Source organism: Lipophrys pholis (genome assembly GCF_963383615.2).
Source record: "Lipophrys pholis genome assembly, chromosome: 5".
Taxonomy (NCBI): Eukaryota; Metazoa; Chordata; class Actinopteri; order Blenniiformes; family Blenniidae; genus Lipophrys; species Lipophrys pholis.
The window spans coordinates 6,722,521-6,740,550 of NC_137628.1; the positions used below are offsets into that span (position 1 = coordinate 6,722,521).

The 18,030-nt window shown below is 40.3% G+C and overlaps 1 protein-coding gene across 1 annotated transcript in view; it reads left to right on the plus strand.

Annotated features, from left to right (window-relative positions):
- Window positions 1-18,030, plus strand: part of LOC308110413 (neuronal acetylcholine receptor subunit alpha-7-like) — a 56,937-nt gene that overhangs the window by 20,301 nt on the left and 18,606 nt on the right. The window contains exons 3-4 of the mRNA XM_080464675.1: window positions 3,633-3,677; window positions 11,691-11,800. Coding sequence (XP_080320801.1) covers window positions 3,633-3,677; window positions 11,691-11,800 — 155 coding nt within the window. The remainder of the gene's footprint in view (window positions 1-3,632; window positions 3,678-11,690; window positions 11,801-18,030) is intronic.

Consider the following 18,030-nt stretch of genomic DNA (forward strand, 5'->3'; position numbering starts at 1 on the left):
GTATCAGTAAGTCGGAGGAAGAGTTTCATTTTTTTATTTATTTTTCTCTGCGCCGTGTGAAGAGATGAGCTCTGAGCACACTTCTTTAGTTTCAGAGTGAGTCCTGTTCGATCGGGGCCTGGGAAATGTTTCTAAAAGGTTGAAACAGTTTGTAAACCACGACTATAACGTCTTACATTGTTGATGCATTAAATAATTCCAACCTGTCCTTAGTGGCTGTGGGTCAGTTGGAGTCTTTACGGGGTTAAATGTTCACTCCCGATGTGAGGAAGTGGGAAGAAACTGAACCCCACATTACTCTCAGTGGTGTGCAAGCAGCGTCATACACGACTGATCAAGTAAAGTGTATTAAAATGGTAAACGGACTGAACTTACATAACACATTTACTGGTTCAGCCGTTTCAGCTATACATGATTAGTCATATTTAACCATTCACTCTCGAGCTCACCGTGGACGGAGCTCACTCAGCGGTGGTGGAATCTTGAGGTTCGGTGTCTTGGACAGAGTGAGATGGGGATCGAATATGACCTGTTCTACCACCTGAACCACAGCCGACTCAGCGGCTTCACCAGTCTGACATGAGAAAAGGTGTCTTTGGGGTCATTTCTACTCAGTGATGTGCAGACGGGGTGATGGAAATGACTGCACAGATTTTGTTAAACCGTGTGCTCATGTGCTTCGCTGAAGTTATTCATGCGCGACGTCTCCAGCTCTCACGATTGCTCAGGTCACGACCTGTGATGTAGTTAGTCAGCTTTATCATGGTCTTCCAGCGATTCCCACAGATGCCTTGACCTCCGTGTTATGGTATTGATAAAGCGCAGTTTTGAAATAGAAGAGTTCTTGATCAGCAGAGTCTTTATTTCAGTGTTTTCTCTCCTTTAACACTTCCAGGCTGATCTTTTTAACCTTAAAAAAAATCACTTGGAGCAGTGAACAGCGCTTCTGCCTTTTCTGTGTAAACAGACATCCTTTTCAGAATGTTGGTTTTTTTTGTTCTTTTTTCTGAACGAAAACATAAAAACGATATTCTTTCACTCGAAACGTTGTCAGGTAAATGTGGTCTAAAACTTTGCATTTAAAAAAAAAAAAGGTGGGTTGGGATTGATTTGTATTAACCAACCAAGCGGCTGGGAGGAGAGTAGATTTTTTTTTTAAGTCAGAACTTTGGAATCTAAGTTCAATGAAAGTAACACCAACTTGAAGAAACATATATATATATATATATATATATATATATATATATATATATATATATATATATATATATACAGTATAAGGGTATAAACAGCTTAAATAAAATCTGAGCCTGAAAGTTCAGTTTATAACCCTGCACGCTCCTCTGTGACTGTTTCAGAAAATACTTGGTCCTGATAGGGAAAAAAAGTAAAAAAACAAATCTAAGGAGAGCAGATAAGAAATGAAACGATACAGAAGAAATAGAGAGAAATAAAAGGGGAATAAATTGATTTCACCGCAGTGATGTTGAGGAAAACTTTTCAAAGGCATGAACTAGCGGCATTATTTCGGCTTCAGTCACGGGTAGAAGATAAAGTCACACCAGTGAATCGAGTCTGAGAGGCGGCCGTGATGGTTGCTGTTTATTCCGATGTGAAAGAGCACAGCAGACCCAAAGTGTGCCGGTGTGTAACAGGAGGAAAGAAACTTGTCACTGTCATGTTTTGTTATGGAAGACAGATCAAATCACATCTCTGACTTGTTTTTTTTGCACATCTTTTGAACGCTTCTCCTTCTGACCTCTGACTTTTTTTTATTACAACTTATCAGATTGTCTGTTCTGCTTCTCTCTCTCAGTACTGATTGCTCCACCTCTCATTTTCATATGATATTCTTCGTGTTTTCACCTCCACATTGTCCTTTTTCCTCCTCATATGACCCTGAGATCAGTTTACATCACATTGTTAGAGACCTCTCTTGCTCAATGTTAAAGCATTGATCCGTCATCACATTGTCGGTGGAAAATGCTGATGCAAAAAATTTATTTCCTTTTCATTTCCTTGTAATTCTGGATTTGGCATTGAAGCGGTGACATTAGCCTTCTGTCCCTTGACGCTGAAGAGAACTCATAACAGAGAAACTTTGTCATTTTGTCACTCAGCTCTGAATCATCTTCAGTCTGACTCCATCTCATATTCTCAGCTCATATTTACCGCACATGCAGACGTTAATCCATCGACGTCCTCTCCTGTGGTGCAGTGGTTTGCACTCTGGCATTAAAGCAAATACCTTGACCTGAATAATATGATTCAGGGCAGAGGCGTCACGCGCGTTGTCACCGACAGTTGCGACCTGTTATCATACGTTACAAGTAATGGCACGAAACGGTGGCGGATCATCACGAGTCATTGCGCACGGTCACCAATATTGTTCTGCGGTGTTGTACGTGCTGCTGTGCGCCATTGCACGTCGTCATTTTCTCTCACCAATCTGTCAGGAATGTGGCGAAACGGGCGAATTTGGTATATACAGTGGAGGATTTTGCTATGAACAATGTCACATGTGCACATGTGCAATCTGTGAAAGAGCGCACTGCGCATGAGGTGAATAGAGAATCACCACGTCTCAGATGCGTCTCATGGAGGCGCCGGTGTTCACCCAGGGTGTAACACAAGCCAGGTTTGGGTGTATAGCTGTGGCTCCAAACACGCCCCAGTCATTCTACCATCAGCTGCTGAACGGTTCACACGGTGCAGATTGAGCCACATCCAGAGAAATGCCATAGAGTTGCGCAGAGAGGAGGATGCAGCAGGGGAACGAATGCTGTCACGCTGTATAGTGCATCACAACTAATCCACACGCTCAGTTGTGAACTTCTATCGAGACAAGTCTTGTTATTCTTGGAAGATTTTTTCTGGCAGCCAAAGACATGTTTCAGAAATATCAGGAATGTCACGCACCGATACGCCCATTTAAGAAACTTATTCAGATGCATTACGTCACATGAAGAATCTCAGGAATGTGGCAGGAATGATGGTAAATTGACATTCGTAACGCCTATGTGTAAACGCACCTTTAGGTTTTCTGTGGATAGTTTTATTTCTTCTTCTCATCCAAAGACATGGCAATCAGGTTAATTCATGACTCTTGGGTTCACATATGCCATTTTTAGTTCAGCATGAGGTTCCTGAGAATGACCCTTGACCCCCATCAGTTCCCCGCAGTGCTGTACTGTGGCAGCCCACCGCCCCGAGCATATGCAGCTCAGGTTAGCTATGAAAAGGTTGGTTTAAATGCACAGAAGACATTTCCCCAAGGGGATTAACGAAATAAACATTCTTTCTTGAATGATGCATTTAAAAATGTGATGAAAATATTTTTTCCGAAGAGAAACAAGTTGTGAAAAAATGACAGTCTGGGGATGGATGGATGGATGGATGGATGGATGCATGAATTGATGGATGGAGATTCTCTTCATCTTCATGCTTCTTCAAAACCTTGCATGTTGCCTCTAAACTGATTGCAGGTGTGAATGTGTCCGTCTATGTAAGAAGATGCATGTGTATGTGTCGATGTTTAGATTGATGACCCGCCTCCAGAATATTCTAATGCATGCATGTGACTCTTAGCTGATTGCTTTTTTTTTTTTCTGTCTCCTCCTGTTTTCCTCCAGGATGAAAAGAACCAAGTGTTGATCACGAACGCCTGGCTGCAGCTGGTACGTCTCCTCTCTGATCATCGCAGCACAGCAATCAGGCTTCAGGATATTTTGGGAAAAACGTGTGTTTTTGTCCTCTGGACTCTGTCACGAGTGTTTGTTCTGAAGTCTTACTGCTTTTAAAGGTATGAAGTCAGACACGAGCCGAACCTCAGAAAAACACAATAAAATCCATGACTTCTTGTGACAGAACAATAAAACACGCCTCCAGAGTTGGTTTAGGTTGTAGTTTTGTTCTGAAAGCAAACAGCAGCATCATGTCTGAGTCACAAATAGATGTTTTGTGGATTAATATTTAATAAGAGCATGATACAATGAGGTATTTATTGTCAGCATTAAGCCACAAGGGATGGGGATAAAAATATGTTTTCAAAGGTTTTCTTACAAGGCCCACTTCACATTCTCCCTTTATAGTTTTTATATTTTCCATCAGCTTCACGAATGATGTCCTCAGGTCACACTAACCATTTTTAATGTTTCTACATCCCTCAGGCTTTCCATTGAATTACAGGCACATCCGATTTAAAACAATAACACACTTCGCTTTTTCAAATGATAGGCGGTCGGTTTCAGACAAAGGGAAGAGAAAGCCTGCGTCCCACGTCACACAGTAACCGTCAATTTGTGTGAATAAAATGGCAACTGTTGCCAGCAGATGACTCTCTGTTACATAGCGGACCACCATCTGCCTCTTTAATGTCAGCAGCTGCTGAAAAATAGATTTCAGATGAACAGCGAATGGTTACATCCATAATGCTGTGATGTCAAGGTTAGAATGAAAAGTGAATTTACACAGTGATGCACTGTTGTTTACATGTAATTAAAGAGATGGCATTATATAAATAATCATGAAAGAAAAACATGAGATCTGATCAATGATTGAGGAAGATGTAAAGCTTTGCAGAGAATACAAATGTGTACGGATAAACTGATGCCATTTTTTTTAAAGACGAGTACAAGTACTAACCTTTAGCTACTTAATGATATTGAGTACCTGTAGGAGACCTTAAATTCCATGAAACCTAATTCATTCTTGGTACACAAACAACAAACAAAGGCTACTCGTTGCTGTGAACCACCTCAGCACAGCCTCTCTGTCGACACTACGCACACCTCCCATATCTTTGAAGACTCCAGGTAATTGCTGCGTCTACAGTACGCGTGGCGCTCCAGCTCACTCTTAAGGAGTCTATCAGTCATACTTTATTCATGTTAAGTAAGTAGCATCACTGGCGAGTGAGCCCTGAAACTCTTTAGCATGTAGCATGTAGCACATGTAGCGGTAAAATCCTCCTGATCCACTTAGCGGTTAAATTGATGAGCGACATCTGGCGGACTCTGCTGGCGGAAATGTCTTTGGTGATTAAGTTGTTGGTGTTGTACGAACTACTTTCTCCACCTCTTGATATTTTAGTAGAACATTAGTTTGCAGCCTCTCTTACTTTTATCATTGTTATAAATAAACAAAGACGCTCCAAACCACGGACACCACTCATGCTCCCCTGCGTACCAGTGAGCGACTTCGCTGACAGATAGCAACACGTAGTACTCGCTGGGATGTATCGGGGATCTTTTACGAGTACAAGTACTCTGTGCCGTATCCGTCCCGAATAGTGGTATTGGTGCATCCCGACAAATATATGAATGTGTGACACACTGCTGAATCTTGTCTGTGATTGAACCGTCGTATCAATAGAAGTCCTGGGGACTATTTTATCATCCTAAACCGTAATTTCTTAGCGTCATAGTCATTTTGGAATTTTCAAGACATCATAAATGATTTCAGACTTCTGGTTATTAGAAGTATGCATTGCAAATCCTGTCTGTTATGTCAAGATAGTAACCTCAGGGTTAATTAATAGGGGGAAAAAAAGATGTGAAAGCTCATTAAAAGCTCATAAAATGCACAAAGCAGACTAATTGTCAGGATTTCTTTGGGAGGAGGCTGGAGCAGAATTTAGATCCAACCAGAGAAACTGTCCGATGCTTTTGGAACCCATTGGTTTAGGAACCTTTCATTTTGTGCCAATCAGGATTTCAATAAACGAGAGCACTCACAGAGGACATGGATTTAATGAGCGGCCCGGTCTCGTGCCACCATGGAAAACATGTGGGGGAACTAAGTAGCTTCGATTTAGCTCCACTGCTCTTCTGTAATGATACCAGAAATGTACATCACGAGGAAGACCAGCCAGGTGTCTTCAACAGCCTCATTATCCCAGCAGCTCCCGTCACACGAGCACATTATGGATGTCACGGCAGTCCGGCTGACTCGGCTCACAACTTATGAATCATTCAATTATTCGGAAAGCCACCACTTTAATACTGACTCGCTCTTTCATGCCGTGTCTCCGGGGCTCGCTTTGCAGATGCAGCAGTTTTAAAGGAGACAGAGAAACAGAGGATGGGGTGTGTGTGTCATTGTCAATGCATTGTGAGAGATTCCAGGATTACAGGTTTATCAGACAATCAATGTCCCGCATCTGGGTTTGATGTGGTTTTAACAGATGATTGCAATGAGCTCAGGTTTATTTTGAAAACTGCTCATTACCTAAGGCCCCGTTTAACATAACATTTCAAGTGAAAACGCATTATTTTTGTGTTTTTGATTCAGAAAAGTTTGGCGTTTACGTGGCAACGTTTTGAAAATAATAACTGTTTCCACTGAAATGATGTTTAGTTTTCATGTTGGGCCACTAGTGGACGCTGTTGTTTGTTTTTGAAATGAAACCCCACACACACATGTACGTAGAGAACATTACACAATAAGCATTAACAAAGGGAGTCATGGTTTGAGGCAGTGAGCCGTCCAGCCAATTATTTTTATTCGGTCAATTTTTGGAAAAGACAGCTGTAAGAAAATAGTGTACGTCTCACTCCAACCCGTCTAAAATATGTGTACAATGGCGATCACTACTTGTCACTGTCTAATTTTGTCTAAATCAATCTTCTTTGCCAAAATGTAGTGAATTATCGTCTCGAGTACACAGCGAGCAACTGACTTCCGGTTTTGCATTTCACCCAGTAACGAGCGACGTGATTGGTCAATTGATTTCACGTGGTAAATACCTTTTGAAAGGTGGCCTCTGATTTGTCCATAATTCTCATAGTTCACGTTGATGCCTTCAAATGCTGAAGCAGAGAGGAGTTTCATAGTCCAAAATTGAATCAAGACACGGCTGCGTTGCCATAGAGCGACTGGACCAGCTCATTGGACTTTCATAGGGGAGAATCCCTTTGGAGACAGACAGGTGGTATTCATTCTATTATCTATGTAATTGTTCAGTTCATTGACACATATTTGGATATTTGTACATCATTCATGTTTTTCATTGAAACATAAAATAATCTTTGCTGTGAAAATGTTGATTTTGATTAAGTTTTGACAATCACGCTTGTTCCCTCACCAATTTAAGTATGTGTGACTGACATACTAAGGCCTTGGGACCTCGCTAAAAGTGACGCGCAGATAACAAATAAGTACACCAATATTCAATTAAAGACTAATAAGAGGATAGTAGGAACTATTTCAGAGTTCAGTGTCGACAGGTGCTCAGTGTAGGGGTGCAGATAGAAGCAATGTGCCAACTACTGGGGGTTTGAACAAGCACATGCAGTGAAGTTTGGAGTGACGTGAGTCAGGTAGAGGTACAGGTGGAAACCATCACCAATGAAAAGAAGCTATTAACTTAAAAGAAACAAAAAGAAGGAAAGGATATAGGATGCATCAGCAAAAATGTCAGGCAGAAAAGAAAATATATTACAATTAAGAAGCAAAAATAGATTGCATGTCACAATGTAGTGTTTAGTCGTCCAGAATTCATCAGAATGCACAAGTTAACGTCTATTTTGTCAACATTTTCTGGGAGGAGGCCCCCTGGACTACCCCCGGCACTGTTGGCTGCCCTAATATATTTGGACATCCGTATTTTTTGGATGGACACCCCAAACACCAACTTCTGCCTAAAACCGTAACATGGACATGTGTACGGACAGACGACCAAGTTGGATTGTTATTATGGTGACTGTCAACTAGACAATTCGCATGTCCGTTGATCTCGTTCTGAATATTCAATTCCGTGAATGCATTTATATCAACTTGGGAACCCAAATCCCTCCACCAGCCCGGCGTATTTGCTTCCTCCACCAACAACATGAATACAACAAAGTAAAAAGCAATCACATTTTTTCCAATTCAAAGTTCATTTACAGAAATGTTTTAGGAGTTGTAATTAATTGTTCTGTGTTCTTATTCATGTCTAATTTCTTAACAGAAGAATCGATTTGTACAAAGAAATGTCTTCATTTTGTGTTTTAGGATTTACGTGGCAGACATTTGCTTTGACCTGAATACAATTCGAGCAATGGAAGGAAACAAACCAAAGGTTTTTTTGTTGTTGTTGTTTCTGATAATTCACAAACTCTGCAGTTTTCACAGAACTTTCTTTACCATAGAAATAAAAAAACGTTCACAGTTTTTTCTTTCTGCTGTGCGTCACAAAAGAAAATGCATTTACCATTTTCAAGAGATACACTAAAGTGCTTCTTTTCTTTTTTAGTTTGTTTTAATTCAGTTTCATAGAGTTTTTTGGCTGAGAGTGTTTGACAAGGACACAACAAAAGTCAATCAGCTCTCAATATTTAATCATCCCGAGTGTTTCAGCTGTTCTCCACTGATTTATAAACAAGTCTTCCTTCTTGCATGCATTAAGTCAATTTCACATTCACGTCTTTGTTTATTCAAAGACCGGAGTGTTTCCCGAGTGTCATCAATAATCATCAGAAATTGCAGCCTATTAAAGGATGATCTCATCTCGTTCACTTATGAAAACAATGGGTGTAATGGAAGCATGACGTAAAACTGAAATGTATCCACATAAACAGGAGCATCGGGGTTGTTTTGTTATTCTCGGTGATCCTCTTGACTGTGCGTGCAGCTTTTCTATAGATGTATTCACAGTGATGATTATGGGTCATTTAGAGCAGCGGAGGAAATGTGGTTTGTTTACTGCAGTGCACCATAGAACAAAATGAGACAGATGATAGAAAGATAATTAAATAAATCTCAAGATATTCTCTTTTGTGCAAAATCTAATCAAGATGTAGTATCTAACCGTTTAAGGGGAAAGTGACCACTTTTGGTGTTTAATGTATTTTTGGAATGTTTCCCTTTGAAACTGACGTCTGGTAAATTATTGAAAATGCTTTAATATATCACCTATTAGCGGTGCAAATTATTGAGATGTGTTAGTAGCATTTCTTATAAAAAGACAATGTTTATGCAGTTACTGCAGCTCGGGGATTTATCTTAAACATATGCAAATATTTGGACAAAATATAGAAAAACTTCATCAGACAACTACTGCAGTAGATCCATTTAAATATGGAACCAATCAGTTTAGAAAGCCAATTTGTTTTAGTGTGGGTTTTTTTATTGTATTGTAGAACTGAATAATACTGAATAATGTGAATGGAATTATGTTTTTACCTCAATATAGTGAAATATGTGTTATTTTTCATTAATTTGATGCTCCTTATAAAATAGATTTGATCATGTAAGTGAATGTAAGGCTGTATATTAAGGAAAGCCTGTGACTTGAAAGTCTTGCGGTTTAGAATGACCTCATGGTTAAAACTGTTTATTTACAGATATTTCAGAGCATGCTCTGTAAGGGTTATTCATGGGAACTGTTATCTGTTATTATTCTTGGATGCTTGATAAACAAATCTTCATTCATAGAGGAAACTTCATGCTCAATTAGGGCCTGTTTACGCAACAATGTTTTCAAGTGAAGATGCCAAATTTTAATAGCGTTTTGTTTGTCCGTTTACACGACAACGGTGAAAATGCAACTTTTTGGAAATGGTCTGTCTACGTCTCCATAGAAACAGTTTTCTCAAGTTTTTTTAAAGACTGTTGCACATCAAAGGGTCTCTACTTTCTCTAATTTCAACTAAAACATACCACAAAAAGAAATATTACTATTTTCTGATATACTTTATAGATGTTCAGACCTTTCTGAATCCAATATAATTCAAGAAAATGTGACTTAAAACCAGAAAAGACACAAACAAAGCACATTAACAAGGTTGTTTTTAAAGGTGTGTTTACCACAGAAGCAGTGCGGTTTGCGGATCATTCAATACGACAGAAACGCTATTTTCAGGAAAATTATATGCTTCTCTCACAAAAGAAAACCAATTTACTATTTCGGAGTGTCTCGGAGACGGACGACACAGAAGTATGACAGAAACCAACTTTTTTGGTTGGTTGGCGTTCATTTTCTGGCTGGAGACGCTTGGAGAAAAATAAATGATGAATAAACGAAGAGGCGACATGCAGATTGGGGGCGTGCACAAAAAACCCCCCAAAAACAAAAGTCAATCAGCGCTCAGTGTATAATCACAATATTAGATGCTGCTATTCTGGGATGTTTGATACACATTCATAAACAAATCAGTCTCGCATTCACACACTCCATTTCACATTCTCTTGTCTCGTAAATGTTCCGCTATGTAACTTGGGAGCTATTCTTAACCCCGCCGTTACCTTAACACAGTTCAGTTTCCTCCTCATTTGTCCCTACAGAAGCTGTGATTAGTCCAGTTGGCTGTTGGTTGAGCTTTCCCAGCCAGCGAACATGAAAAGAAGCACCAAACTGCCGAGGCCCACAGATGACAAGTGTAGTGATTAAGTCATTAGCTGCGTGAGTGGAGACATGTGTCCGAAGGAGCACTTTACATGGATGTGAACACTTTGAAGAGAGACTCGGGTTCTACTTTGATTGTGAAAAATCCCTCAATGTGTGCAGATCTGTGCATGAAAGCATGTTTGCGTGCACAACACAGTCCCGAGGGCAGATCTATGCAGAGTAGAATAAATAAAAGAGTCAAATCTCACAGTCTGCGCTCACACAAACACTTGAGTACATATAGGCTCTAACAGATGAGGCCACATTAGCTGCTCTGTGGGGAATCAGCCCTGAGGCCTGGATATCTGAGTGCCTCACACACACACACACACACACACACACACACACACACACACACACACACACACACACACACACACACACACACACACACACACACACACACACACACACACACACACACACACACACACACACACACAGAACCCTGGCACATGAAACGACGGAACACTGCCAAACACGCATCACACATCATGTTGGAAGCCGTGAAAAGAGCCAATACACACAGCGTTAGTGCTCTGTGTGCCTTTGAGGGCCAGCATGGCGAGCAGGGGTCAGGGGTCAGAGTCTGAACTGCGCAGGTTCATTCATTCAGTCATCAAACAGCGGCCGATGAGTGAAGTTGAAACGTTCAGTGTTCCATCGGATAGGTGAAGGCAGAACGCAGAGACACTCTCACTCCCAATATAAACTAATGAAGGGATACAGTTCAGACTGATGATGAGAGAAAAGGAATATCAGTAATTATGTTATTCTTATGTTATGTTCTTCAAATGTTTTTCTTTTTCTTTTGTTGTTTTGGTTTTTGTTTGTAAGCTGCACGTATTGTAGATTATTCAATAGAAAGTAAGTAATCCACTGGCTTATTTGAAGTGTATTTAAGCCCAAGACCATTCAAAGCTTGATAGAGCAGAAGTGGATTCTTCAACACACAGCATCAGTGCAAGTTTCAGCTTCTATTAGCTCGTCGGAGGGGAAAACATTTGACTTCTGTTGGTTTATTTTCAATTATAACGACACAAAAACAAGCTGTGAATGCTCTTGGTTCAGTTACACCGTCTGTTGCCAGCTTGTATTTCCAGAGACGATGTGATGACGCACAGATGAGGCATTATGTGTGTTAATATACCGACACTGCTGCGTTGCTGTTTTCGCCCGATAAGACATTAAATAAAATCAAGCTGATGTGTTTTTCTGGGAAAGACGCCACAAACAGAGCAAAGTGAAAGTCTTCCACTTGGTCTTGTTGTCACCTCATTATTTTTTATTCATTTTTTTTTTTCAAATTTGTTTCTTTCAGTATTGGACGGATATTTACCTCTCGTGGAATCCAGAGAACTACCCCGGGGTTCAAAACCTGCGCTTCCCTTCCAACTTGGTCTGGGTTCCAGACATCCTGCTCTACAACAGGTCAGCTGGGCTTCGACAACTATATGAGTGTTTGGCACTGCTACCTCACAGTGAGAAGACTCCTGGTTCAAACCTGCGGGTAGAAGGCACATGCACTGTTCAGCTTGCATGTTCTTCCTGTGCGTGTGTGTGTGTGTGTGTGTGTGTGTGTGTGTGTGTCCCTTCTGATCATTCATTTTCCCATGATCCTAACCTGAATAAGCTGGTGTAGAATATATGGCTAAAGTCACACACTGGTGTAGCGGTCAGCACTCCAGTCTTACAGCAAGAATGCCCCGGTTTGATTCCTGACTACATGGCTTTTCTATGTAGATCGTGCACGTGAGGGAACACATGATTTCCCATAAAAGGGATGAGCTGGGTTTACAACTGGACGGAGGTGTTTTGGGGTGTGTTTATTTTTTGGATTGTATGTATGTATGTATGTATGTATGTATGTATGTATGTATGTATGTATGTATGTACAGTACGTTTGTATACTGAACAAAAGTATAAACACAACACTGTTGTAATGGGTGGAGGGGGGGGGGGCTGCAGAAAACTAACCAGGTTTGGAAGCAAATGGAAGCAAAAACAAAAGTGTTGCGTTTATATTTTTGTTCAGTGTACTCTTGTTCAGTGTATATGATGTCTACAGTAACTTTTGAGTGCATTGGGGAAAAAATCAAAAATCAAATTGAAACTCAATTTTCTTTTTTTTTAAATCATCAATTTTTGTTTCTCGGCCAAATCGCCCGGTCCCTATATGGAAATGACGTCTTAAAGACGTGATTTGGACCACTGTGGCTCAGTGGGAGGGTGAGACAGAGTGTGACGGTGTGAGACAGGGTTGTGGTTGGCTTTGGTTGAGCAGTTGGAGAAGGACTGGGCTGGAAGCTCCAGTTAGGATCTTAGGAACGTTTAAAAAAACTGAGTGATCCTCTCCCAAAATGGTCGCTTCTTCTTTTTCCATCTACTTCTCCAAAGCCATTCGCTTATCTTTTAGTTCTTTGGTCGACTTCATCTTCTCCACGTGGTTTGATTCCAGTTCTACTCCCATGGCTTTAATTGTTTGGAGGAACTCAGACTTCTCCTGTATCCACCTGGACTGTTCTTTCTCATGCTCCTCTGAGGTCGTGACGGCAGTCCCCTTCAGTTTCAGAAACGGTTTCCTCGTGTTCAGCCAGAAGGCGCGACCCCTCCTTCTCAAACTGGCATTTTTCTTCCAGGTGATCATTTTGTGTATTTTCCTGGTTTTTGTTAAGTGTCGCAACTCGGTTAATTTTTTTGAGCGAGGCTTTTCTCAGCTGCAACCCTCTTTATCAACTCGGTCTGGACAGTGACTTTCGAGTGTGCAGTTGTTGTGGAGGCTTCAGCGTGAAGCTTCTCCTTTTCCTTGTTTTGTTTCCGAAACAGGACTGCCTGTTCTTCTTTCTAATCATTTTCTTTAGAGTCAAGCTGTTTCCTCAAGTTTTCAAATTCAGTGAGGAGCGTAGCCTTTTCTTTCTGCAGTTTGGTCGATGTTTCATCCTTGTCGTTTAAAGTTCGGTGGAACTGTTTCAGCGTTTGGATATAATCTGATGGGGTCTGCAGTCTAACATTTGTAGAGTTAGTGGAAGTCTCCAGTTTTAAGCTATCTGGACGTCGCAAAATCTGATGTCGGGGAAACTGTTTGACCTGTGCTGTCTTGAATGTCTTGTTCAGGTTCACAGGACACACTTTGGCTCTGGCGACAGAGACCTCTACCTGTCCAACAGGCTGCACTTTTTGAGCTCTGATGTGTGGTATTTGCTCTGGTTTCAGCAGTGCAGCTGAGGTCCCCAATATCTTTCCTGCAGCTGGGGCAGCAGGCTTCTGGAATGCTTGTTTCACCTCTGGAGCTGCAGCAGAACTCACAGCGACCTGATGTTTACCCATTAGGGGAAGTCCAATAGTCACTGTTTTTTAGAGTACAGCTCACTCTTTGATTGATTTGTTCGAACACGAGCGCACCTTGTAAATCAATTCACTTTTGCACTGAGAAGTAGTTTGTTGTGGCTGCTTGGACCAATGGAGTGATGGCCATTTTATGTAGCGCTCCAGTAGCTCCTAGGCTGGGGTGTAACGTCTTTTCCATACCTCCAGATTGTGTCATCGGGTAAGCCAGAATGAGAGTGTTTTTGTACGTCTTTCCTGGACATTGCATCGCTGTCCTGTCTGGATGTCATATGAACCCTACCCGTCGAGCTGTTTGGGGCTCAAGCAGTGGAAAAGCACTTTACGAGTGAAAACCATTTAAATACTCCATTTTTAATAGTAATGCAAAATGCTAGCAAGCTGTTTCCCAGATAAATATTCATAATATTTCATAATGTCACACAGAAATGAGGTTCTTATGTGTTAACTTTACTGATAATGTAATCGGTCTTCCTCAGGCGAAAACCACAGCACTACTTTTCACTGACAGAGTGATTAGTTATTTCAGAGTGGAAAATCATCCCCACCGTGTCGTTTCAATCCCCTGAATTAGAATAGTTATTTAATAAAGTGTATTGACTTTATTTAAAGGATAAAGAAAGGTAGCTAGAGTCTTGAAATCTTTTTTTTTTTCTTCTTCTTCTTCTTCAGGTAATCACATAAGTAGCCACTGGAGTGATCAGAAGAGTGGATTATTCATCACCAGGACTGTCATTTCCATCCAGTTCTCCTCTTCCTCTTCTCCCCATTCAGTTTGTTCTCTCCCGTAACGGACAGATACTCCAGACGCCCACTGCTCCGTTCACCCAATTACTCAGTGGAAAGAAATGTTCCCCAGATGAAATCTCTCTCTCCGGGTTACAGCCTGGTTTAATGAGATGATTGAGCTGAATCCCTCCGGGAGGACACAAACCATGACTCCCCGGAGGCTTCGCATCTGTCGCATGTAATGGGCAGCAGTGTCTGGAAACACTGAGCCGAGCGGCTGGAAGTGGCAACAAATAGCTTCGGTAATCTAAGAATAATGGCGCCACATGAAAGGAGTTTAGATTTACTCATTTTATGTGGTGATGAATTATATAAACATAACGCAATAAGTAAGACATGTAAAGTTTGATCGATTATCTCGTTGTTGAACTGCTGGAAACCGTTTGATTCCTTTTAAATGATGCCTTATTTTTAAGTAACATGCATTTGTGAGGTGAGCATGGGAAATAATATATAATATGTTGGCTTTGCCCAGAAAAAACCTGCACTCAACTTAGGCCTTGTTATTGTTTCAAAAAAGTTTCATGTTTTGAAAAAGTTGTCCATTTACACAAAAACCGCAGAAACACTGCTGAAAACCATGTAGTTGCCATGCCGGGCCATGAGTTGGCGCTGTTCTGTTCAAGCGTTTTGTAATGCGCACAGAAAACAATAAGCTATAAACCTCAACAATGGCAAAGCTTGAGTAATATTTATAGTTATATAGTAGTATTTCAATAATGCATAAAGACCAAGAGTAGTAAGTTACAGGCTGCATTTAAACGTTTCAAGTGAAAATACATTCTTCCGTTTGCACAGAACGCCAACAACCATGCAGTTGTCATTTTGGGCCACTAGTGGGTGCTGTTGACAGTGACTCAAAGATATGATGTTTCTTAGGTTTTCTGAGGTATATTTTCACAGTCCTGCTCAGTTTTAAGAAACAAATGAAGCCTCAGAAAACCGTTAGCACAGCAGCTGATTGTTTTTCAGACTTTCAGCCTTTTTCCTGTGACCACAAACACAAGCTGCTCAGTAGCATTTCTGGACAGCTGGCTGCATGTAAACAATTAACACGCAGATCATTTAACCTTTTTCGACACAGCTGAGACATGATGAACAATAACAGTGCATCGACACATCCAGGGAAATCCCATTACTCTGTCTGCACATAAAATACAAGCATACTCAGTTTGTAATTCCAGAGCCTATGGCTCAAACGAAAAAGCAAAAATGGTGCGTTTTCACTTAAAAAAGTTTTGAAAACGGAGCCTAAAACACAAACATCAGAAGCATTTAGTTAAGGAAAACGTAATTGGCATTGCACCTTTAATGCAGGTGAGTTCAGTTCATAGTAAACGGGTTACAGTTCAGTTAATACGAATTATCTTCAAGACAACATTTTAACAAAAGAAACATAAAACTAACAAATGTAAGGTTAAAACTGATCTTAAAATATTGATAAAAGCCCATTTAAAACACAAATATTAAAAAAAATACATTAAAAACACAGACGGTTTTCTTTTTTATGTAAAAAATGTTGGAAATAATGTTCAATAAATGTTTTATTGGTATGCTCATCAACAGAACTGAATTAATTATGGGCTACTAGTGGCTGCTGCTGTTTTTGTAATGAAACCACACACACATTAACTATGAGACTACACAGACATCTGTCTGGACAAACAACTAAGTTGTATTGTTTATTACGGTGACTGTCAACTCTAAAACTACAAAGTCCCAGGAGAATAAAGATTGGGAGTCATGACACTCTGGAGGCAAACATTGTTCTTATTGTCGTCTTATTGAACATCTGCAGAAGAATGATTTACTATGACTGTGGTGGGCATGTACAGTTGTAGTGTTTCCACAATGGAGTCAGAGCATTTTCAAAGAGTTCCACCTTGGGAGTTGTTTTCAAAAGGTTTGACTTTTTTGGCTGAAGCACGGTTGTTGCCTAAATGGATACTTGAAACACAACAGATGTTTTACATTTTCACTGTTGTGTAAATGGGGCCCGAAAAACATAAAAAAAGAAATATATATATGTGTGTGTGTATATATAAAACAATTATTTGAGTTATAATTATTATTATTATTATTATTATTATTATTATTATTATTATTATTATTATTGGGAGATCATATAAATTAAGTTGAATAAATGAAATATGTTGCAGTACTAAGACAGACAGTGGATGTATTGGAGCTACAGGAGAAGAGGAAAAAAAAAGTTTTTTTAAACAGTATTTATTCTTTTAAGCGTTCACACAGCAAACAAGGCGTGACAAGACAGTTGCTACTCGAATGGAGACCCTTGTTATCAAACACAAATTGTAGGGAGGCCCACTTGAGGACAAAGTGTTGTTTATCTGCTCCAACTCATGTCCCTAAAACATCTTTTTGTGAAATGCTGCAAAATGTCTGTAAAAAGCTCAGGCGGAGATACAATTATTAAACTGTCGGGAGTGAGCGGCTTCGGGACCATCAATCCTCTCTCACACAAACTTTCTAACACTTACTGTTGTGAGAGAAAAGACTAAACCGGCTCAGATGAGTGTGACTTTGATTGATGGTGTTTCTGCTCCTTCGAGGTGATGGAGGGTTCTCTCATGAGTCGGGAGTTAATCATCGATTTCCAGTTGTGTAAACAGAAAAAATAAGGGGAAGAAGCAGGGGTTAATGATGCAGACTGATCACTAACGATCATGTTATTATAGATGTGCAGAAAGAAGCTCTTACGCTTTTGGTGTAACTCGTGAGCAAAATGTTGGTGTGTATTTTTAACGAGCAGGATAAGAGCGTAAAATAACCCTCCTCTGGTAAATTAGCTCATGGAAGAGTTTCAAACCAGGGAAGCCCATAACAAACTGACAGGACATTGTTTAATATGTGGAACAACTGAATGCAACTCTCCACAGCCGCAACACTAAAACCACCCCTCTAAAACTGTGTAGAACCCTTTCTTTTCATCAACTTCCTGTTTTCTGAATTTGGAAGGCCAACAGATTGAATTCTGATGTTTTGACATGGTTCGGTTTAAGGTACAGTGCGCAAGATGAAATATCTATTTTGTGCACCGAGGGGCGGCAATGAGTCACTGTTCAGTGTTGAAAAAAAAGTTCATGGCTCTTTTGTTATTTTTCTTAATGAAGTGACTCAACTCTCCATCTGCTGGTGGAAAGCGGTATTACAAGACATATCAGGCTAAGCTGTTAATGTGTGTATATTTCTCAGCTATGTCATGACCATTTAAATAAGCTTGGGCCATTTCTGATCCTCTTTTAATAAATGGCAAACACTCCACAAGTGCTGGTGGTCAACTTTTAGGGACAGAGTGTTTACTTGCTGCCAGATATATTCCAGTGAGCAAGGCTTCAACTGTTAGTGATCATCATGCCATGGCTGATAGGTGTGTGTTAACACCACAGACAACATTTATGAAATTGCCTGTTGTCTGAAATTGCAATGTTGTGTATTGATGCTCAGTTTTTTCGTAGAATGCAGGCAAAACACTTAAGTATGCACTAGAAAAGAATTATTCAAGT